The following is a 25105-nucleotide window of genomic DNA, read 5'->3' as shown; positions in this document are numbered from 1 at the left end:
CCACACTGCTTTCCAGAGCGGCTGCACCAGTTTGCACTCCCACTAGCAGTGCCAGAGGGTTCCCGTTTCTGCACAACCTCACCAGCATCTACAGTCTCCTGATTTGTTAATTTTAGCCATTCTGACTGGCGTGAGGTGGTATCTGAGTGTGGTTTTGATTTGTATTTCCCTGGTGAGGAGCAACGTTGAGCATCTTTTCATGTGCCTTTGGCCATCTGGATGTCTTTAGAGAAGTGTCTATTCATGTTTTCTGCCCATTTCTTCACTGGATTATTTGTTTCTCAGGTGTGGAGTTTGGTGAGTTCTTTATAGATTTTGGATACTAGTCCTTTGTCTGATATGTCATTTGCAAATATCTTTTCCTGTTCTGTTGGTTGCCTTTTAGTTTTGTTGCTCTTCATTCAGTTTTTGAGATATTTATCTTTATTTCTTATTAATCATAGTTACTCATTTTGTAGTATTAAGCATTTGTTTTTATATATGTTGCATATATTCTCTCCATTTCTTTGACTTGTTTTTTAACTTTATAATGTATTATGCCATGTAGCAGTTTTAACTTTTATGAAGAGTATTTTGCTGCATCTTTTTGTAGCATTTGGGTTTTAAAATTTAGGAATGCTCTTTCCAACCAAGATTATAAAAATATTTTCTGGTATTTTCTTCTAGCACTTTTATAATTTAGTTTGCTTATGTTAATCTTAAAATCCAAATGGCATTTATTTTTACACAGTTAAGGCCATAGAAATGTAATTTGTTTTTCCCCATACAGAAGGCAGTTGACTCAACACCATTTATTATAAAAAACCCATCATTTCCTTATTGATCCAAAATGACATCTTTATCCCTTATATACATGGATCTTTGTGCCTCCTATTCTGGTGATGTATTTGGTTTAACACTCCAAATGACATTCATTTGCTGAACATCATCGATAAAATGTTTCATTTTAGGCAAAGGAATATGAAAATCTTTATTCTTATAACTTCTCACCAATTTTAAATTTAAGCAGCACAAATGTTCTGCAGTCTAAAATTATCACGCTCTTTCCTTACGGGCCCTTCCGTGAGAACATAAGCAGTGGGGGACCGTGTACCTTGGGCCGTGTCACGGGCACTGTGAAGCGGTCCCTGAGCTTGTGCACTGGAGCACGTTCCTCCAAGCTGCAGTGGCTCGGTAGCTTTCTGTCCTCTCCCCCAGAGATCATCTTGTTTTGCTCAGACTGGTTTTTTGCCCAGTAAGTTTATAATTAAATACTACTGGTTAAAAAAATACATGATTAACTTCTTAAGTTTGATTTACATAAATACTTTCTTTGAATTTTTCCTTAGTCATTTTAAACTACTCTTATAAAGATATAGTAGAAACTCTTTCCACTGAAATTTTATTTTTTTACTTTTATTTATTTTTTTTAACGTTTATTTATTTTTGAGACAGAGAGAGACAGAGCATGAACGGGGGAGGGGCAGAGAGAGAGGGAGACACAGAATCGGAAGCAGGCTCCAGGCTCTGAGCCATCAGCCCAGAGCCCGACACGGGGCTCGAACCCGCGGACCGCGAGATCGTGACCTGAGCTGAAGTTGGACACTTAACTGACTGAGCCACCCAGGCGCCCCTCCACTGAACTTTTAAATAAGTACTATAGTGCACAGTATTGATGCACTTGTTCCAATACATAAAACTTAACTACAGAGTAATTATTTTCAAGGATAGGAGTTGAAAGACTATATTCCAAAGCAGGTGGAAGAAGAAATTTCACTTCTCAGTGTGTACACATATATACACTATATAACTGTTTTGAGACTCTGCTTTTATTCAGATGAATTGAAATTACTTTTCATATACAGTAAGAAAATTGCTAATAATGACCCTGATAGTTGCAGTGTCTTGCGTTTAATAGAAAGGCTAGCAGCAGTAATAAAAAAAGAATTGAGTACCTACTGTGTTTTCTGAACACGTTTAATGTGATTTACTTTAATTCTCCTGACAGCCTTATGAGATACATATATTATTCCCATCAAACAAAAAGAGTTCTCCATGGTCAGGAAGTTTGGGAATCAAGGTGTTAAGCAAAGCTGACATGTTTCTTCAAGTAGAACTTCCAGAATTTTTTATATCAGTTCACATATGTAACATGCCAGATTGTTACCAAAAGATTAGGACCATCATCAATTTCACACAAGAGAATTTGGGAGTCTTGAGGCGGTTGTGTAGCTTCCCTGGGGAAACAGAAAACCCAGATTTATTTAGGATCTCCGTGTGCAGGCACTCTCCACACACTTCCGCACACGGCATCCGGGCCACTCTCTCTGTTTCGGCTTCTTTATCAGAAAGATCATATTATCAGTACATATTAGTAAATACATAGGAAATACTCAACTGCATCAAGGCTATTAATTTATTACTGGCCCAGGTCTCTCCGGTTCTATATTAACTCAAGGTGTTTGCTACACCTGCTGAAGACCACAGCCTCATGACTGCCTCCATGATAGCCTGGCTGGCAAGCTGTGATCTAGGAGGCAAAAGGATGAGCAAGCTGTACCGGATGTGAGCCTGCTGCAGCCTGGCTTAGTGAAAAGGTTGGCACGTGCACAGACTGGCCAGCTCACCATAATCGAAAGTCCAGAATTTGCTTGGAACAAATAAAGGTATTAGCAAGATGGCATTTCAGGTCAGTGGGGGAAAGATGTACTATTCATGAATGGTACTGGCAGGTCCAGCGAGCAGTCTGGATCTACCCTGTGCACCACGCTCTAGATTGGTTTCGAAACGGATCTGGTACTTAATGTAAGGTCATGCAACTATACAGGTCCTAGAACAAATTTGGGACACTTCTTTTATAACTTCCAAATGAGGAAGTCAGAGAACACAGTTTAAAACCTTCTGCTTTTCCATAAGCAAAGTCAAAAGAAGAAAAGGGAAACTAAGGAAAAACTACTTGCAGCTTCTGTTGTAGGCAGTCAATCTCCTTAATGTATAAGAAAATGACTAATAACACTAAAAAAAAAAAGGCAGATCAAAATATGAAAACATTGCATGAAAAAGAATACGCATGGCATTTCAATATTTGAAGGTGCTTAACCTCATTCATTATAAGAGAAATGTAAAGTAAAACCTAAAAAAAATGAAACTCCAGTGAGCTGTGGGTTTTTTCTCCTACCAAATTGGCAAACCTTGAACGTTTGGAAACACACTTCATTGGCAAGAATGTGCAGAAACAGGATCTCTCAAACGTTGCTGGTAGAAGTGTAAATTGCTACAACTTCTCTGGAGGGCAGTTTGGCAGAATTTGTCAAAATTATGAAACCATATGCCCACTGATGCTTGAAACACTTCCACTGGGCATCCTGAGATTCTCTTGGCATCCTGAGAAATCGAAAGTGTCTTACGAGATGATTCATTGCAACCTTGTTGATACGAGCAAGTGATTGGAAACAACCTAAATGCCCGTCCGTAGAGCATCACTGAAACAGAGTATGCTGTGTTCATAATGTGGAATACTGCATGGCCATTAGAAGAGAAAAAGAAGGCAGGGAAGAAAGGGAGCGAGTCGTAGGGAGGGTGGAAGGTAGCATCGGGCGGGGGGTGGGGGGCTCTCTCATGCTGGTGTGGAAAGACCCCAAGCTGTGTTGCTAGGTGAGGTAAGCAAGACGCGGACTTATGTTAGGGCAGCAAGTTTATATACCAGGAGGATAGAGAGTATATCTGTGGCTTGAAAAAGTCGTTTTTAATTCTCCCAAAAGATGGCTCACAAATTATAAACTGTATCTCCCTGGGGGAGAAGGAGTTATCAAGGCAGAGTGGGGCCGTGGTAGGAGGCAGACTTTTATTGTATATACCCATTGTTAGACTTTTTGTTTGCAATGGATGTTTGTTCCACAGCCTCACTGGTGCTTTTCATTTTAATAACCAAAATAACATACATCAAAAGAGGAAAAAATTCTGTAGAATTTTTTTCAAGCTTCCTTTTCCTTAGGTTAAATGTAACATAAATTTAACTTAATGTGTTTTTTGGGGGGGTTAATAGGTAGTGAGTTAGTAAGTCGTACTAAGAAATAATTTTGCAGAGATCTAGAAGCGCTTTTGATGTTCTGCTTATTATTTTGAAAAGCATTGCCTTCGAACTGAATAAAATATTTCCTTTGTAAGGTAATTTAAGAAGCCTTAAAATGCGTTCCCATTTTGGTCGTTTTGCTGTTGCCCAGCTTGTATTTTACATAACACATCATACTTTAATGTCTTCACGGATGTATAGTAAGCTGCCTCAAGATTTTCATCATGTCATATTCCAAAATCTAAGTCTAAATTTCCTTATAACTTTCCCACTAACACGGTGCCTGCCGGTGGTGGTCCCAGCACTTCCTGCACGCGTCCTGAATCCCCGTACTGGTGGAACTGGGCTGAGTCCCTTTATCTGTCCTTTCTCTTGTACCAGCCTGTCTTGACTACTGTGACTTTTGAGCTGGCAAAGTGTGAGTCTTCCAACCTAGTTCTTTTTTGAGACTGTATTGACTCTTCTAGGCCCTGTGCATTTCTGTGTGAACTTTAGGATCGCATTTCGATTTCTGTAAAAAATCCAGCTGAGCTTTTGACAGGGAGTACATTAAATCTGTACAGCAGTTTGGGGAGTATTGCCATCTTAATAATATTAAGTCCTCCAATCTATGAACAAGGGACAAAAATAAGCTGTTTATCAGGGGTGTCAAAGTGAAGACATTATTCAGTCACTCACTTCTGATTATTGTATGCCCAGTGGCCTTAACTGCTGGAATGCCTGGCGATTTACATATGACACTATTAGAAATAATATCTTAGAACATCCTTCCTTCTCCCCTACGTCCCATCTTTGATTGGCCCCACTTCATTTTACCATTCTAATTACTACTCGTAAATTCTGTTTTGGGGAAGGATGATCATTTTCAGGCTGAGTAACATTCAGAATTACTTAGCAGAAGGTGTCTGGTCTCTATTGTTCACCAAATTTTGCGACATTACTCCACGTTCGTAGTATGAACGCAGAGTATTACTCACACAACAGTATATTATGTCGTGCTCTCAAGTGCAGGGATCAAAGTTTGTCCTTACTGCAGGTTTTCTGCTTTAAATGGTGTTGACATAATATGTCATAGCTTTTACTTCTTAGGCTTTGATTGGAGTAGTTTGATTTTGCAGATGGGAAAGGCTCATTTTTGTCCCAATGTTTTATTTTATTTGTTTAGTGTTTATTCTGAGAGAGAGGGAGAGATTGGATCCCAAGTAGACTCCACAGTGTCAGTGCAGAGCCCGATGTGGGGTTCGATCCCACCAACGGTGACATCATGACCTGAGCCAAAATCAAGAGTCAGACACTCAACTGACTGAGCCACCCAGGCTCCCCTGTCCCAGTATTTTAAACAGTTTAATATTGCATAACATTAAATGCAGAAGAACAGATTTTGATTGCGTGTAAATACCCTGTCATCCATGAAATGCATAAAATTGTATCTCTTACAGACAGACATTTCCTATTTTATTTTCTTGTGATCACGTATTTAATGTGTCTTACCTGATTGTATAAAGCATAAAATTATAAAAATACATATATAGATGTATTATGCATAAAACATATGAATAGTATATATAGTATAAATAAAGATATGTGTATCTGTAAATATATGTGCACGAAATAGTCCTTAATACATTATACGGTATCAAGCTCCACACGACTTCTTGTTTTGTCTATTTTTGAATAAAAAGGCTTTCACCTTTTAAAATTCTCCCCTCCCCTCCTATGCTTGTTCATCATTAGTCTCCTGATTGTTACCTTTCGCACGCTCTTTAGGTCCTAAGAGGTGTTAGTTTATTTTTGCCCAAGATACACCCTTCCTAAAAACAAAATACTCTGTTTTCCATGTCATCTAAGACCTTCACTGAAGATGACGGTTCATTGCTTTAAACTCTCTTGTACCTAAGTATGCATTGTGTGTTGAAGTTGGTGGGTTTTGGTCATTCTCATTTCCTCACTTGATCAGGATTGTCTCAGATGATTCTTAATGCCTAGCTTTTTCCATAAGGAAGTAATGTAGGTGGCACCAAAGAGTGGGAAGTTCAAATAACAGTACTAACTAAGTACAGTGGGAGCTTTTTGTTCTCACTCCCTGGTGTGAGTAAACATTGGTGAATTGAGGGGGTGTCTGCGGTGCCATGGAAAACAAAGGGGAGGTCTGTAGAATTAAGGGAGTAATTTGGAACAGTTCGCTCAGCTCATCAGGGAATCCAAAAAATGGTCCTTTTCCTTTTAATGATAAAAGTGGACATGTGTTTCATCCACCTTCAGATGTTTTCCTGTGTTACTTGTGTCCCCAGGATGTAGAGCTCTTAGCCCAAGGACATTTATAGGATTAAGAGACTCCACAACCCCACCCTTTTCTTAGAACCTGTCTAGTATCTTTGATACGTAAATATATAAGGAAGGAGGTCTTAACCACTTTCTAGCTGCTGTGACCTTTGATAGTCAGCCCATCTCCTGATGGCCCCTTCCTTCTCTAGTAAAAAATCTCTAGGAGAATCTCTCACTGTCTCTGCCTCCAGGAGACCTGTGATACCCTCAAAGGAGCAGGTCAGTGAGAGCACAGGGAGCACGTTCGGTATTTATTCATTCTTTACCGAATACTGTGATTATTAATTAGCTCTGGGGATTTATATAAACAGCAAGTTTGGTGATTCAGTAGTGGCAAGAAAGAGGTTAGCTGTATGTGCATATTTTCACAAACTTACATTTAGTCTGATTTTAAGAGAAACTTAACATAAAGCTTGGCAGAGCCCTTGCCGAAGGCAAAGCTGAAAATAACTGAAAAATATCTGTTGTTCCAGTTTTTCTTATTTTTAAAGGTGTTTTCTGTTATTGTAAATATCTCTTGTATGTTTGTTTATTTTTTGAGAGAGAGGAAGAGACAGAGTGTGAGCAGGGGAGGGGCAGAGAGAGAGGGAGAGAGAGAACCCCAAGCAGGCTCCGGGCTATCAGCCCAGAGCCCGATGCAGGGCTTGGTCCCATGAACCATGAGATCATGACCTGAGCCAAAATCAGGAGTCAGAGACTTAACCACCTGAGCCCCCATGGTGCCCCATAAATGTTTTTTAATGTAAATATTAATATACAATTAAAGTATATTTGGAAAACAGAAGTGGGCGTTGCTGTATAGCTGCATTAACATTTTGAGGTGTTTCGAGTCTAGCTATAGAGGGATCTCTCCGATTCAGTCTTTCTGAATACACGCAGCTGGGCATGCGCAATTGATGACTTACTCTGCCAGGGGATGGGAGGGGGGCGGCCCAGCTCTTCCAGAGGAATACTTTGGATCCAGTTACAAGACTGTCGTGACAATGCAGGGGGACTGTTCATTCACGAGGACAGTATTTGCATTTCCGCTTCATCTGCCCTCTCCAGGAAAGGATGTCCCTGTCCCGTTTGTGGAGTGCTCTTCCTAAGGCCATTGGCACGGACTGTGCCTCGCTTTCATGGTTCTCTTCCATCCCCCCTCCTCGTGAGTGAATAGATAGTGTATTTTCCGGGTCTCTGCATTTCTAACGTCATTGGCTGCCTTTACCTGTGAGTGCTAACGCAGCTACTGGAAAGTTGGGAGGTCAGAACCCTCTTTGCATTCTTCACCAGTGTTTCCTAGGGTGCGTTCCCGAAAGCGAACGTGGCGGTGCCGTGGCTCATCCACGATGCACCTGTAACTCGGAAGCGTCAGGGCGGTGCACAGCCTTCACCGTCGCGTGGGCATCGTGACACGTGTTTGCCAGCTACCATTCTCCCGCCCTGCCGGTCACGGAACCTTCGCTTCACACAGCGTCCGGCAGGATTTTGTCCTTCGGCAATACCCTCAAGAAAAGCTGATAATCCTATCGCTCGACTTTCTTCTGCCACTTAATTTCGCTCTGCGGGAAACCTGAGGCCAGCCTCATACTTTTTTCTTTCGAGTTAGGCGCGGCCCGCCCCGACCTGCTTGAACTTGTGTGGCGCTCATTTTGTTACTGTTCTGACAAAGCAAGCGGCTGTGCGTGTGTTCAGAAAGGGTCTAGGTGTGCCGTCCCTGGTGCAAAGACGTGGAGAGGGATGAAGGAGCGAGTGGAAGAGTTTGCTTCAGGGAGCAGAGGCCAGCTCCCCGGTACCCAGGCACTTCAGGCCTCACCTTGCTGGGTTTGTCGGCAGACAGCGTGAGAGGAATCTCTCCCTGTTTTCAGGGCTGTTTGGCGTATGGCATCCAAGGCCCTCGCTGTATCTTTCAGCGATGGTCCGTGATGCTCAGAAACCTACATCAACATGGAGAACTCACAGGCACTCACCACACCGACGCTTCTCTGTCTCCAGACTGTTTTAGAGCCTGACTTCGAAGCGGCTCACTTGGTAGGACGGGAAAGCCAAAGCTTCTTTGTTTCTTTAATGCTCTAAATTCAGTGGAGGCAAGAGTGCTTCCCTTTGTACCTTTCCTCCCTCCTCAAAGGTGTGCTCTCAGGGTGAAGGAAGCTCCTTCAGTGCCCTCAAGTGGCACCAGAATAATTTGAGATGAAAATCGTAGAACCTGAGAGTTTGTGCTTCCAGTTATGCATAGAATTAAGGTAAAAGGCCAACTTAAAAATCGGCACCAAGGTCCCCAAAACTGCCAGCCCCATGGGATTAATGAATTGCACGAGTCCAAATTCGCGTCTGAGTCCAGCACTTGGACTAGTGCCTGGTAAGGCCTACATGCGTGCTCTGGCCGCTGTCCGTGTTTGTGGTGCTCGACCTTAACTCGGTTTACTTTCCTTTCTTGTTTGCTAGGTCCAACTGTGCTGAAAATATCCGCAAACACATTCTACACACCGGCAAACACGAGGGGGTCAAGATGTACAACTGCCCCAAGTGTGACTACGGGACGAACGTGCCCGTGGAGTTCCGGAACCACTTGAAAGAGCAGCACCCGGACATCGAAAACCCGGACCTGGCTTACTTGCATGCTGGTAAGGGGCTCGGGGCCTTAAAGTAGTTGGCGTTTCTAGGAGGGTTTCATTCCGCTTATGAAAACAGAAGGCTGTCGGTCCCTTCCCGTCATTTACTTGAATGTGGTGGAGTGTGTGACCGCGTCTGCTTCGAGACTACTACGAACGGCGCCTTCCAGGCTCCTCCCACTCGACCAGGGAAACGGGTCTTTTGCGTTCTGTGTCAGCAGGAGCAGATGTGACAGAGTAACCACCACCCCGCCCCTGCCCCGGAGGGTAAAGTTACAACCACAAATAGCCGACAGGCAGTGAAACGTTTGCAACGGTAGTTGTTTGAACTTCATGTTCCGACCGATGGGTAACATTTTTAACTTTTTTCAAAGCATGTTTGTGAATTGAAATGTTACGCCCTGTCCCTGTGTACCGCTGTCTCGTGAGGAGTACCTGGAGAGGGATGTGACCGAGGACGGTGAGTTGAGCGACTTGGCACGGGGTACCATGGTGTCGCTCACTCCCCAGAAGTTAGGAGGGCCTTGTCCACGGTGTGAGGGCCGTGTTGGTGGCGGCAGAGGTGGCTGCTGAGTGCTGTAGCCTCCTTGGATTGGAAGTCGGGTAGCCCCCTCTGCGGGGGTCAGGGGCATGGCAGCAGCTGCTGGGGTAAGCAGGACCGTTCCTGTGTGTAGCCCAGCGTTTTGACGAGCAAGAATGCCTCCCCTGAGTGCTGAATCCTTACTGTGCGGAACAGCAGTGTGATGGACGAGAGTATGAGTACCTGCTTGAGGAAGTGCTTGCCCGAAGGAAATTTAGAGTAAGTTCTGAGATGTAGCCCAAGCGGTGCTGTATTTAAATAGTAGCAGTTGATACAGCGGGTGTTTTAGGCAGACGCTTTGGGATCAGTTGGAGACAAATGCAAACTCTGTCTACGCCTTTCCTTCCCGGCCCCGTGACCTCAGGCAGGCCCGCTCCGTCTTGCGTCAGCTGTCTCGTGTGTAAATCTACACGGTGGTAAAGAAGTTAAACAGCTAACGGCTAAGAAGCTCTTAGCTCGGTACCTTTCGTACCTGACCAGCAAGAGCCGCGCAGAGGGGGCGGTGGGTCACAGAGGTAACGCTGGAGATGTGACAGAGCGTTTGAAAGTTGTGGCAAACCCTGCCCAAAGTGCAAAAGTCATGGGAAACCCTGCCCGTTTGCAAAACGCGTAAACCGTCTTTGCTCAGGCAACACGTACGTGGAAAGAAACAGAACTTAATGAGTTATTTGATGGATAATATTCTTATTGATCGATTATTAATACATTTGACAACGTCTGCATATAAGGTCTTGTGTTTTCTGCTGCTGTGTTCTTTCGATTCGTGTTTGCTATGATTGGCTTTTTAAGGTAATGGTAGAACGTCTTATTTTTTCTCTGTGTTGTATCCAGGGTTGTTTTTGAAAAACAGAAACACAGTATTCCTCACATTTTGGTGAGATTGTTACTGAAAAGGTTTCAGACTGGACAGTTTCAAGCTTTAGTCACAAAAACAGATGAAGTCAAATTGAAGTATCTTCTGGCCTTCATCACCTAAGGATTCTTCCCTCAGATGAGCCCTGACCATACAGCTGCCAGAACTGCCTGTGGACGGAGGTACTTCAGGAGATGGCCAAGCAAAGTGACCTCCGCTGATATCGGGCCATCAACAAAGTACCATTTTTGTTAAAGTTTATTTATTTATTTTGAGAGAGACAGTGACTGCACAAGTGAGGGAGGGGCGAAGAGAGAGAGGATCCCAAGCAGGCTCCGTGCTGTCAGCTCAGAGCCCAACACGGGGCTCGAACTCGTGAAACCGTGAGATCATGACCTGAGCTCCTCTCAGCGGAGCCCCCCAGACACCCCAGCAAAGTACCTACTTTCAAGGTAGTACTGTGCCTGCTTCTCAAGGCGCGATATCAGTGTCTCCCGTCTCTCGCTGCGCCGGCTAGACATTGAAAACTGGGTTATTTCCCTAAAAGAAAGTATTTCTAACTTGCCGATGAATACCAGGAGAGGGGAGGAAGCTGACTGCAGAGCAGAGACACGCGTTCCTTCCGTTCTGTGCAGAAAGGACGGGCCGGTGCCGCAGAAGCAACACTGTGTGTGCCTTGGAGAGGTGTTCTGAAATACTGCTAGTGTAAAACGAGCTTCCAGAACCATTATTCTAGTTCCCGTGTGTGTGTGTGATGCTCATGCGGGTGTAATCCTAGTTTGTGGTCTGTATCCATAATTCTGTTAGAAACCGTTTTCTAGGCAAGTCCCAGTTGCTCGCAAACCAGACCCACGGGGGGCGGTACGGGGAGCCGGTTGCCGGTCCCTCCCGTGCGTGGCCACCGTCTCTTTGGTGGTACTTTTGCTTTGGCAGACGTCGCTCGGTTACGAGAAAACCTCAAAAAGCTAGACTTTTGTCGACTGGCTTTTTAACCGTGTAATTGTCAACCACCTGCGGTACGTCTGGGGATGCGCCAAGGGAGCCCTCCTCAGGGTCAGGAAGATGCCGCTCCGCATTCCGTGCCGTGTGGCGGTGGGACTGGGCACCGTGGCTGGTGAGGCCCCGGCGGGCGGTGGGCACCGTCGAGGTCCCGCGGCGGCGTCACGGTCCTCCGAGAGAACGGCCGACGGCCCGGTCCGGGGGGACACCACCGGCCGTGCGGTGCGCCGTCTGCGCCGTTCCTGTGCCGAGAATCTTGCAGGCCAGCGTTCAGGGGAGCATAGGACACGGTTCTCTTAATAAAAGGCTGGCTTTGAAACCACCCCAAGATCACGTGGTCCTCACTCGGCTCTCCCACGTGTATCAACCAGCTAAAGACCGTCAGAAGGGACGCACTGAGCCGCAGCCGCAGAAAAGACTACCCAGCGTCATTTGGGATAGTGTAAACTTCAGTTGAGACCATATTTAGAAATGCACATGTGGAAGTAAGGCACCTGGTTGCTCTGTGGGAACCAGTGCTGCGGAAAGAGGCTTTCCCGTCCCGTGATCGTGTGCTTCCCCGGCTTCGTGTACATTGCGAGGTAGCTGCAGTTATTGGTGACGAAGTCAGCCGGAGCCCCCCGGAGACCGGTTCGCATCTTGCTGTGCCAGTCTGCAAGGCTGGGTCGGTCTCCAGGCTTCAGATTCCTCATCAGCAAAGTCAGGAGCCATCTGCGTTTGCGTCTGTAGGGCAGGCCTGTAGGGCAGGACAGATTTGAACGCCAGTCCCCATCCCCTTGTTGAACGACTTTGAAAATGCTGTTTCAATTCTGTGGGTCTCAGTTTCCCCCTCTGTGAGATGAGGACAGTGACGGCTGCGACACAGTTTTCTTATGATCTAAAACCGGTGACAGGCGAGCTACACGCAGACATCGCAACACTTGGCGTCCGTGGCTGTTCAGTTTTCTTCTCCGTTGACTCTGGTGATGAGTCATTTTGTCTTTTCTCTCAATTATTTTGGGGAACTAGGAGAACGATTCTGGTATCATTTCTCATGTTACAGTCCAGAGAATTAAAGGCTCCATGAGAGCGTTAATTTTGGTTATAGCTTTGTTTGAAAAGCAGGTACAAGTGGTTATTTTTAAAATAAAGGTTGATTATTTACATACATATTATTTGGTTTCCAGGCCCTTGGGGATTTTTCTAGTCATCTGTTTGTTAACTATGGAAATAGTAATGTAAATGGACTTCTGGGTTCTGGCTACTGTGCCTATACAACATAATACTGAATTATTTCAGTGCTTTGAAATTTACTTATGCTTTCTTTAAGTCCACAATTCGGTGAGTTTTGGTAAATGTTTGAGACGTACTAGAATGGAATGTAAATAATGGAGCTGCTTGGTGCTGTATTCTGTGCTCCCTTGTACATCACTCTGAGTTTTTTCACCGTTCAGACTATCTATATTCTTATATTTTTAATGCTACCTCTGTCAGCTGTGGTAAAGTTGCGTCCTATGATTGTAGATTTATCCATTTTTTTTTACATTCTCTTACTTTTGGTTTTACATATTTTGAAGGTCTATCACTGGCTACTCAGAACTTTAAGATTGTTTTATACACTTACCCAGGTATCATAAAGAAAATACATGTATTCCCTTGTAATTAAGAAATGCTCCTTTTTATCTATAGTAATGCTTCTTGCCATCATTCTGTGTTTCCTGTTAGTGTAGCTACATCAGCTTCTTTATAAGCAGCATATAGCTGCATTTGGATTTTTACCTGCTGGGGCAATTTTACTCTTTTTACTGGAAATAGTCATTTACTCTAGTATTTATACTTTATATCATTACTGATACCTTCCTCATAGTCAAAACCTGAAACTAGCCAATGTCCATCTAGTAGAATGTATAATAGGCTCTGTGTTCACCTACTGGGACCCTCTGTAGCAGGGAGGACGTACAGAGTAGGAGAAAGGAACAGCATGGATAAATCTCTCAGTCACAGTATTGTATGAACTAAGCCAGACACAGAAGAGTGGATTCTTTGCAGTCCTCTTCTTACGAAATACACAACCAGCCACAACTAATCTGTGCTGTTAGGAACCAGGGTATGTTCCCCCTCGGGGGCAGCAGTCACCGGGATGAGGAACAGTCACTCTATCCCATCCAGAATAGTGATACTCTTGTTTCTCACTCCTGATGTTGGGATATGATTGTGCTCAATTGGAGAAAATCCCTCAAGCTCGCCTGTGAGCTGTGCACTTCTCTGTATACAAATTTTTTTAAATGGGATTTCTTTGCTCCCCGTATTTCTTTTTTTTTTTTTTAATTTTTTTTAACATTTCTTTATTTTTGAGAGACAGAGAGAGACAGAGAATGAGTAGGGGAGGGGCAGAGAGAGAGGGAGACACAGAATCCAAAGCAGGCTCCAGGCACCGAGCTGTCAGCACAGATCCCGACACGGGGCTCTAACTCACGACCCGTGAGATCATGACCTGAGCCAAAGTCGGACGCTCAGCTGGCTGAGCCGCCCAGGCGCCCCTGCTTCCCGTATTTCTAAAGAGACTCGTTCTAGATCTGATATGAGATTTTGCAATCAGATTACTTCCCACAAAATCGACCTCAAATTAAAAGTCTCCAGAACTCTTTCTGTCACCGTACATTATCATTTTTTTTCTGTTCAGTGGAATCCATTTCACCCCCAAGATGGTCTTTATTTGACCTCTGTATTAGCAGTTGCCCGTCTGCCATCTGTTACCCAAGACTAAGCGTGGTGTTCACCCACTGCACCCTGAGCAGGAATTAAACACGCTCTGTGCTTGCAGTACAAGTGACCTCCAGCCGGACGGGGGTCATTGTGTCTCAGAATACTTCCAACATCCAGGGAGGAAGAGGATGGAGAAGACCATGGGAAGGTAGAGGGAAGCACGCGTAGCTCTCGTGATTGTGCCGAGCAAGAACAAAGAGGGTTTTTCCTCCTGAACTCAGGTGACAGATGCACAGTTACGCCTCTGCAGCTCTCGGGGCCCGCTTGTTCTGCAGCGGTGCTCCCTGCCCCGGGGTGGGGGGGGGGGGGGGGGGCGCCCGCTGGACGTCCTGGTGGCGTGGCCACTCTAGTGGCACTCCCTGCCCGGGGGTGGCGACACAGCCACTCTCTGCGGCATGACAGTGAGATCCGTGGAGTCACTTCATATCTCCTCTGAGAAGCTGGGGCTTGAAGTGTGTAAATGTTTTACATGTTGTCTAAAGACAACGATCAAGTGATGTTCTCTATTCAGGAGAAATTAAACATTAAGTGATGACATGGTATTGCCTCTAATTCCTTTAGTTTTTGCTTATTGTAGGGTGTTTAAACAAATCATATTTAAATTGATGTGATTTTCATCAGTTCTTATATATGTATTAAGACTTCATCGTTTAAAAATGTACATTGGATTATTACCTGTGCAATATGATAGCCCACAGATCTATTCTCTTCACAAAGTGGGATTTTCATATTATTCTTTAAGATAATCAGTTTTTTTAATTCTTTAAAACATGTATTATTTAATTGCATTCCATAGCATTTTCCTCTTACCCAGTTATAAAGAATAAGAATGTGAAAGTTTGACTCTTATCAAAACTCCAAATCCTTTCCTTTCTAATGCTAACTAATGCGGTACCAGTTAAACTATACTTAACTGATTCCTTAATTCTCTCCAAGTGTATCAGTGCATATTTAGGCAGATTGAACTTCATATTCCACCCTGGAGCCCCTTTGCTTAATCTATCACGGTTAAGATAAAACATCTGTAGCCTTTTGTACCTTAACCATTCCCTCTCATTTAGCGGAATATTCAGATTTTCTCATATAAAAGATTTTCTTCATCATTAATTAAAAACATTAGCGTTCTGATGTACAGAGCCTTGTAGAATGTAGTTTTCCCCAGATTGTGGGGCCTCTATTTTTAACCCCATTACTTTCAGCCCCTTTTGTTAGTTGGTGCTCTGACACATGTCATGACATTTTGTACAATAATTCATTTTATGAAGAGGTCCAAAAAATCTTAGAAAATCCTGACAGTTTCTCATTGGTTCTCCTTACATAAACCAATTATTACTTCAACCTAAAAAGGAACGAAATTTTTTCTGACATGATTGCCTTTGGTAAATCCATGCTGACTCACTCCTATTAAATTGTACTTCTCCAAATGTATCATTAAGCTCATCCATAAGTATCATCTCAAATTTATTTCCTAATATAGATGTTAGACTAGCAGCTCTATAATTTTCAGCCTCTTCCCTCTTTCTTTTTAACCTTCAGACTGGATTCCTTGTTTTCCAGTCTCCTGATATTTCACTACTAACAAAAGACTTCCTAAAATAATTAACAGTTCAGCAGTTTGATTCTTTAACCTCAGACATCACCCATGGGTTAATTTACTGTTTTTCTTAACTGCTGCTAAATGTCTTTGTTCCTTTCTAACTCCTGTCTACACATTCCGGTGCCTTCCGGAAGGTGATGTCCACCACGTCCCTCTCTGCAGGACAGGTTTGATGTTGTGGTCACTGGCTTTTCCCCTTTGCTGTCTTTCTCACTCTCAGCCCTGTTGGATTCCCTGAGTTTAGAACTGACTCCCCGACATACTGTATAGTCAGTGGGTGATTCATGCCAAAGCAGTGTTTTTCGTCAACCAGCCTTTTCCAGTAAGAGACTTGCTCGTTTGTGGCTGCTTGTCGGTAAACGCACTGTTCCTGATAAGCAGACCCTCTCAACTCATGGCTGTCTCTCTTTTATTGAATAATATACTGAAATAGTTTGTTTCAAAACCTTCTAATTATACAGTTTAAAATGTTTTTTAATTCAGTCTGCTTAGGAATAAATGTTCTGACTCTTCCTCGGTACGTCTGAAAACTTCCTTTGTCCGCTTATCCCTGTGGAGCAGGGCTGGGGACATCCGTGCTCCCTCTCTGGTCCGCCCTCCCGCAGTAGGGCGTCCTCACTGTTGGAGACGCATCCGGATTGTCCACGGCGTGCTTTCCTGTGTGGGGTGGCCAGTGCGTGGTACCAAAGAATGCTGTTACTTTACACTGTCGCATTGTGACTTTGCAGTGACGAAGAAACCAAACTTTTCGCCGAGCCATTAATTCAAAACAAAGCTCTTTTATAGGTGTTATTCCCGACGTAATGATTTCTTAAAAATGGGTCTCCGAGATGCTGACTTTGCCCAAGGAGGCTGAGTAACGACAGTGCGGCCGACCACAGTCCATGCCTGACTGCCTCCCGGGAGTTTTCCAGTTCCGTAATCCTGCACGGACAGGAGCTCGAAACAGAATCGGCATCTGTGAGTTAATGAAATTATCGTGAAGTCTTAAAATTTTGGAGTTTTAAGACTTCAGATAATCTGAAAGCAGGAACTAGGAAGTAAGATGGTATAATATAACGCATAAACAGAACCACCAGGGGTAAATGTTTTCACAGTCGTACTTCTGCTGCCTAGCACGGAGCCCGGCAGACAGTGGGGGCAAGTGTCAGCCAGATGAACTTGGTGTTAGCGTCCTGACTCTGACTATCCAGACGTGGGACTCTAATGAAGTCACTCAACCATTCTGGGTCTGTGTTCTCCACGGGAAAATGAGTAACACTGTTTAGCCCTTCTTTTGAATATCAGATTAAATCATGCCTGTGAAAGAGCTTTGAAAATTATTACTGGTATTGAGATTTCCTTTATTTTAACTTTTTTAAATGTTTATTGTTGAGAGAGAGAGTGCAAGCAGAGGTGGGGCAGAGAGAAAGGGGGACAGAGGATCCACAGCAGGCTCTGTGCTGACAGCAGAGAGCTCAACGTGGGGCTCGAACTCACGAACCGTGACATCATGACCTGAGTCGAAGTCGGGCATTCAACTGACTGAGCCACCCAGGCACCGCGATATTGAGATTTTCTTTAAAAGAGAAAGGTAGTGGGGTTTGTTATTGCTGTTTTAATGGTAGGAAGTTAGAGGGAAAGGGCTGAAATGATTGTTCGCGTTTATTTCAAGTTGCTATTGAGTCACGAGTCTCAGCCATGGATGTGCCTGTGTGTTAGCGGTCCATCCATATGTCGGCAGGACAGTCTGAACATACGTCTGCAGTGAGGGTTCGAAAAGGTCGATAGAAAGCTTTTTTTCAGAATAGAAACTTACCACTTAACTTACTTGAATTATTTCTATTTTTATTTATTATGCTTTATATTTTTAAAACTGTCTTTAAAAAAGCATATGATCCTGAAATAATGTCCTTTCTAGTATGTATTTTAATGTTTTGTGAAGTCCTCAAAGGCAGTCACAACATTTAAAATAAAGTCAGAATAGTAACACCTCATACAACTGGCTGGAGATAATCTAAAATTCATGTAAATCCATTCAATTCATCGTTTTGTGATAGATCTCAGGCCCTCACAGGACTCAGCCCCATCCCCTACCTGCGTGATCTTAGAAGTTTTAAAGTAGTGGTTAATTTCTTTCCAGTGAGAACTCCACTCTCTTCTTTCTTGGGAGGCCTCGCTAAGTATAATTAGCTGTGTAATTCGGAGCCACATTAAAACTCTGCTTAGGGATTCTTTCCTTGCTGCCGCAAGGTTATACAGGCACATGACAGTGTGTGTACCTCATCAGCAAGCAGAATTGTGATCTTATCTAGGCTAGCATTCACGAACTGAATTCTGAAAGTTAAAATAGTTAAAGAGAAAAAAAGAGAAAACAAAATTGTGATCTTATCCCCCCTGACAACTTCATTTATCAAAATTTTAAGGGGGAAAAAATTGATTGTACAAAGTTATAGTGGGTACGGTATGATTTTATCAGGTAATTGATGTGGCTTTTATTTTTATATAGACCTTTATCAACTGTTTAATTCAATATAATTTATATATTTAAAAAATTTGCACACCCTCACATTCGTATCTTGACCCTGAGTAAAATGCAGTTTTATACGAGGGAAACGAGGTAGGTGTGGGCAGGTCTTCCTGCTGATGTGGCATAATTGTTACCGTTCCTGCTGAAACCATCTGTGGGAAAATAATGTACAGGTTCTTCGGGTTATGGGGGAAATTTTGTTGTGCTCTTTCATTAGTACTGAAATTTACTTGAGAAGATGTAAAATACATGTTATCAATCATTTGCGATTTTTTTTTTTTTATTGAGCAACATTGCCATTTAGCGGGTTTTCCTTGTTTTGAGTTTTTATTTTGGAAATAATTTGAAAAAAAACTTTTTTAACGTTTATTTTTGAGAAAGAGAGAGAGAGAGAGAGAGAGAGAGAGAAAACGTGAGCAGGGGAGGGGCAGAGAGAGAGAGAGGGAGACACAGAATCCGAGGCAGGTTCCAGGTGCTGTCAGCACCAAGGCCAGCCAGCACGGGGCTCGACCTCATGAACCATGAGATCATGCCCTGAGCCTACGTTGGACACTTAACCCACTGAGCCACCCAGGTGCCCCTAGTTTGAAATAATTTTAAACTCAAAGAAAAGTTGTAAAAGCAGTACAGAGTTCCCAAATATCCTTTGTCCAGCTTCTGCAAATGTTAGTGTCAGATACGACCATGATGTGATTACCAACACCGAAGACATTAGTGTCGGCACAAGACCATTTCGTAAGCTGCGTTCTTCGTTCCCAGCTCACCAGTTTTCCTTCCGTTTTTCTGTTCCAGAACTCAGCTCAGGAACCAACATGCCCTTTACTGTGTTTCTTTGGTCTTTTCCAGTCCATGCCAGTTTTTCAGTCTTTCATTATCTTTGATAACCTCGATGCTTCTAAAGAATATGGATCAGTTATTTTGTAGAATGTTCTTGTATTGCAGTAGTCTGATGTTACTCATGATTCAATTAAGTTTTTTCTTTTTCTTTTTAAGTTTTGTTTATTTACTTAGAGCAAGCAAGCGGGGGAGGGGCAGAGAAAGAGATTGGGAATCGCAAGCGGGCTCCACACTGCCAGTGTGGAGGCCGACTCGGGGCTCAGACCCACGAACCATGAGATCATGACCTGAACTGAGATCTGGAGTTGGCCGTTTTACTGAGTGGGCCACCCAGGCGCCCCTCAGTTAAGGTTTTTAAGCGTCTTGCAGAGCAGACGTCTGGCACGTCAGGGTGTGTTATGGTGGGCGATGTTAACTGGATCCATTGAGTGAGGTGGTCTCTCCATATTTCTCCACTACAAACTTACTGTTTTCTCCTTTTTAATTAATTCACATCTCAGGGGAGTTACTTTCAGATTATGAAAATAACCTGTTTCTCCTCAAGCATTTGCCCACTAATTTTGACATTCATTAGTGGATCTTGCCTATCACAGGAACCTTGGAGTTTTAGCAGTAATATTCTCTTTCCCTCCTTCCTTCCACGTTTAATTGGAATTCTTCTTTAAGGAATATCTGTCCTTTCACTCCCAATTATTTCTTATTCAATTTATTTTTACCAGTATGAATTTATTATACTCTGTGGTTTACGATTCAGTGTCGTTATTTATTTTCTTGCTCAGATTGCCCCAGCTTTGGCCACCGCGAGCTCTCCTGGTTGGGCTTCTGTGTCCTTTGATGGCCTCCATCCTTTTCCGACTGTCCCTAGAGCCCCACAGTGTGCTCTAGGTCATCTGGTGTTCTGCCTGCCCTAATCCTAAAATCATCCTCTTCTTTAAGGATCTTTGGTTTCTTTTATTGGAGAATGGTATTTAGAAACCAAGGTATGCACACTATGTGTACTAATTGCTTCCATGCACCCTTGGCTTGTGGGCTTTCTCAGCAGACAGAAGTAGGAAATGTATGTGTGCATACTAACCCCTGCATTGCCATAAATACACAGTTTTATCGATCTATCTAAAACATAAATTGTCTTTGACCTAAGTAGAAGAACTAAAACTATAAAACCCTTAGATGAAAACATACGAACAAATCTTTGTGACCTTCAGTTGGGCAATAGTGTTTTGGATATGACACCAGAAGCTAAGGCAATAAAAGAAAAAATAAATTGGACTTCTTCAAACTAACAACTTTTGTGCCTCAAACCATACCATCAGGAAGATGAAAGGAAAACCCACAAAATGGGGAAAAAAAATTGCAGATCTGTCTGATGAGGGACTTACATCTCGAATATATAAAGATGCCTTGAACTCAACAGTAACAAAGGAGATTACCTAATTTAAAAACAGGCAGAGGACCTGAATAGCCATTTCTCCAAAGAAAAATAGAAATGGCCAGGAAACACATGAAAAGGTGCTCAACATCATTACTTGTCAGGGAGATGCAAATCAGGACCCCGATGACAGTCCACGTCTAGGTCGTTTACTCTTTTGGCAGTTACATAAACAGGGCTGCTGTTAACATTCACATACAAGTTTCTGTGTAAATGTAAGGTTTCATCTATCTCAGGTAAATAGCTGGGATTGAGACGCCTGGACAATACAGTATGTATGCATTTAACTTTTAAAGAAAACTGTCAAACTTCCAAAGCGTCTACACATTTTCTGTTTCTACCAGCGATGTGTGGGAGTTCCGTTTGTCCCGCCTCATCGCCAGCGCTTACAGTTGTCGGTTTTTTTAAGTCATTCTAATAGGAGTTTCGTGGTATCTCATGGTTTTAATTTGATTTGATCACTGATGATGTTGATTATCAGTGCTTGTTTGCCATCTGTATATTTTCTTTGATGACGTGTCTTTTGAAGTGTCTCATTGGGTAACTGAGCTTTAAGAGTTTTTCATGTATTTTGGACACAAGGCCTTTGTCAGATACATGATCTTCAGATATTTTCTCTCAAGTTGTGCCTTGCCTTGTTTCCTCTTAACGTTGTCTCTCGCCGACAAACCGTTTTTAAGGCAGTAGCCTCCCGGCCTTACCTGCAGTTCCACTTTGCGTGGTTTCGCTGGCCTGCGGTCAGCGCGGCCTCGAGGCGAGTGGCCCTCCTGCTGCGGCAGCGTCAGAAGGAGCCTCGCGCGGCCTCACCGTGCCTGCGTCACGCACCTCCCTGCTTCTCATCGCACGGGCGTCTTACCGTCTCCCGTCATCACAAGAAGGGCGAGGACAGCACGGTAGGACCTTCAGAGAGAGACAGAAACCACATTCACGCAACTGGGATCACAATATGTTGTCGTAATTGTCCTCTTTTACTAGTTGTTGATCTCTTACTGCGCCTAATTTATCAATTGAATGTTTTCACAGGTATGTATGTGTGGCAGGAAAAAAAATGTACGTTACTATCTGTGGTTTCAGGCATCTGTTAGGGTTCTTGGAACATATGCCCCGTGGCTAAGAGGGGACTACGTTATTCACGAAGTCCAGTTTATTAATGTTTTTCCTTACGGTTTGTCCTTTTGATACGGTATCTTAAACCTATTTGCCTAACCCAAGTTGCAAAGATTAACTCCTGTATTTTCTTCTGGAAGCTTTGTGTTCTTGTAGTTTATATTCACATCTGTGATCTATTTTGAGTCAAATTTTGGATAATGTGAGGCATACGTTTTCCAAATTTTGGATAACGTGAGGGTTTTGGTGTTCATAGAAGTGTCTTTTTTTTCTTTCTTTCTTTTCTTTTTTTTTTTTTTAGCAACATTGGTTGAAAACACTACCCTCTTTCTATAGAATTGCCTTTGCACTTTTGATGAAAATCAGTTGACAGTATTTCTTTGAGTCTATTTGTTTCCTCTCTACTACCATAGCAGTTTCTAAAATTATGCGTGGATGTGTCTTAAATTTTATCCTAAAATTCCCATAATTGGATATATATATTCTCCTTCGATTTCACATACCCAAGCTCTTTATTCCTCTGTAATCTAACATAAACTCATTGACAATCTCTCTGATTTGTCACCATCTTGTCCTTCTCCTGAATGACTGTATGACTTAGGGTAGATTACTGTGCCTGGTATTTTTACAAAAATCAATCATTTAAAAAAAAAAAAACCTTATGAACAAATAAAGTGGAGATATGCATATTTATATACAGAATATATAGTGGCCAGTTAAATTATTGTTCCTTGATCCTTTATATTATTGAATAAGAAAGGCCCTTCACTTTTTGCTTATAATAGAATTCTTCTCTGGTTAGTTTTGCCATCATGATAGATAGTTTCATATTGTGTCTTCTTTTTTCTTTTTTTTGATTCAAGGTTTGATTTAAATTCCAGTGGGTTGACATATAGTGTAATATTAGATTCAGACGTAGATTAGTGACTCATCACTTACGTACAACACCCAGTGCTCATCACAGGTGCCCTCCCTAATGCCCTTCACCCATCTAACCCATCCCCCTGCCCACCTCCCCTCCAGTAACTCTATGTTCTCTGTAGTTAAGAGTCTGCTTTATGGTTTCCCTCTCTCCTTTTGTCCCCCCGCCCTGTGTTCATCTGTTTTGTTTCTTAAATTTCACATATGAGTGAAATCATATGGCATTTGTCTTTCTCTGACTGACTTATTTCGCTCAGCATAATGCACTCTGGCTCCATCCAGGTGGTTGCAAATGGCAAGATTCATTGTTTTTTATGGCTGAGTAATGTGCCATTGTGTATATAAACCACATCTTCTTTATCCATTCATCGGTTGATGGACATTTAGACTCTGCATACTTTGGCTCTTCTCATTGATAATGTTACTATAAACATCAGGGTGCATATTCCCTTTGAATTAGTATGTATGTGCCATTTGGGTAAAGACCCAGTAGTGAAATTGCTGGATTGTAGGGTAGTTCTTTTTTTTCAGACTTTTTGAGGAACCTCCATACTGTTTTCCACAGTGGCTGCACCAGTTTGCATTCCCACCGACAGTGTAAGAGGGTTTCCCTTTCTCCACATTCTCACCAACACCTCTTGTTTTTCGTGGTGTTAATTTTAGCCATTCTAGCAGGTGTGAGATGGTATCTCCTTGTGGCTTTGGTATGTATTTCCCTGATGATGAGTGATGTTGACCATCTTTTCATGTGTCTGTTAACTGTCTGGATGTCTTCTTTGGGAAAATGTCTGCTCATGTCTTCTGCCCACTTCTTAACTCGATTATTTGTTTTTTAGGTGTTGAGTTTGATAAGTTCTTTATAGATTTTGGATACTAACCCTTTATCTGTTATTTGCAAGTATCTTTTCCCACTCCAAAGGTTGCCTTTTAGTTTTGTTAATTGTTTCCTTCACCGTGTAGAAACTTTTTATCTTGATGAGGTCCCAATAGTTCATTTTTGCTTTTGTTTCTCTTGCCTTATGAGACGTATCTAGTAAGGACTTGCTGTGGTCAATGTCAAGGAGGTTGGATCGATCCCATGTACAATTGCACCGAAACCCATAAGATACCTAGGAATAAACCTGACCAAATAGGTAAAAGATTTGTCTTCTAAAAACTACAGAAGACATATGAAAGAAATTGAAGATGACACGAAGAAATGGAAAAACATTCCACGCTCATGGATTGGAAGAACATTGTTAAAATGACTGTATTGCCCAAAACAGTCTACAGTTTTTATGCAGTCCCTATCAAAATGCCACCAGAATTTTTCACAGAGCTAGAACAAACAGTCCTAAAACTTGTACGGAACCAGAAAAGACCCCAAATAACCAAAGCAATCTTGGAGGCAACCAAAACTTGAAGGCATCACAATTCCAAACTTCAAGTTATATTACAAAGCTGTGGTCTTTAAGACAGTGTGGTGCTGGCAGAAGAACAGACACATAGATCATTGGAACAGAACAGAAAACCCAGAAATGAACCTACAACTATATGGTCACCTAATCTTTGACAAAGCAGGAAAGAACATCCAGTGGAAGAAAGACAGTCTCTTCAACAAATGGTTCTGGGAGAACTGAACAGCGACATGCAGAAGAATGGACCTGGACCACTTTCTTACACCATGCGTACAAATAAACTCAAAATGGATGGAGGACATGAATGTGAGACAGGAAACCATCAAAATCCTAGAGGAGTTCACCATATTTTTCTTACTAGCTAAGAAGCCACTTTAAAAATTTATTTCTACTGCCTCGCGCCCACTAGAATAGCTACTATCGAAAAATAAAATAGTATTGGCAAGGGTGTAGAGAATTAGCATAGCTGCTATGAGAACAGTATGGTTGTTCCTCAAAAAACTTAACAATAGAATTACCATTTGATCCAGCATTCCCACTTCTGAGTGTGTGTGTGTGTCTGTGTGTGTGTATGTGTGTATGTGTGTCTGTGTATATATAAAATGAAAGCAGATCACACTCATAACAACATTATTTACAATGGCCAAAAGTTAGAAACAATCCAAATGCCCATCAACGAATTAATGGATAAAGAAAATATGTTATATTATATATGTTATTATACATATATATTATATATTATAAAACATGTGTAATACACATATAATTATATAAAATATATAATATAATACATACATTGGAATATTACTCAGACTTAAAAAGAAGGAAATTCTGACACCTGCTACAACATAAATGAGCCTTATGCTGAGTGAAATAAGCCAGACACAAAAGAAAAATACTGTGTAATTCCCCGTCCATGGAGTTAGTCAAGTTCCTGAGGACAGAAACTAGAATGATGGTTGCCAGGGGCTGGGGGGGAAGGGATGTGAGGGGTTGCTTAGTCTGTACAGTTTCACTTTCGGTAGGTGCGTAAGTCTGGAGACTGATTGTACCGCGCTGGGAATATACGTAGCACTTCTGGACCGTACGCTTAAAGACGGTTGAGATGGTAAACTTTGTGGATTTTACCACAGATAAAAATTGTGTTGAGTTACAAATACAAAA

The 25105-nt window shown here is 42.5% G+C and overlaps 1 protein-coding gene across 2 annotated transcripts in view; it reads left to right on the top strand.

Annotated features, from left to right (window-relative positions):
• Positions 1-25105, top strand: part of ZNF407 (zinc finger protein 407) — a 452978-nt gene that overhangs the window by 301813 nt on the left and 126060 nt on the right. For both annotated transcript variants that reach the window (XM_049620103.1, XM_049620104.1), the window contains exon 8: positions 8801-8979. In XM_049620103.1, the coding sequence (XP_049476060.1) occupies positions 8801-8979 (179 nt within the window). The remainder of the gene's footprint in view (positions 1-8800; positions 8980-25105) is intronic.

This window comes from Panthera uncia (genome assembly GCF_023721935.1).
Source record: "Panthera uncia isolate 11264 chromosome D3 unlocalized genomic scaffold, Puncia_PCG_1.0 HiC_scaffold_8, whole genome shotgun sequence".
Classification (NCBI taxonomy): Eukaryota; Metazoa; Chordata; class Mammalia; order Carnivora; family Felidae; genus Panthera; species Panthera uncia.
This window is presented reverse-complemented; position numbering and strand designations above follow the sequence as displayed.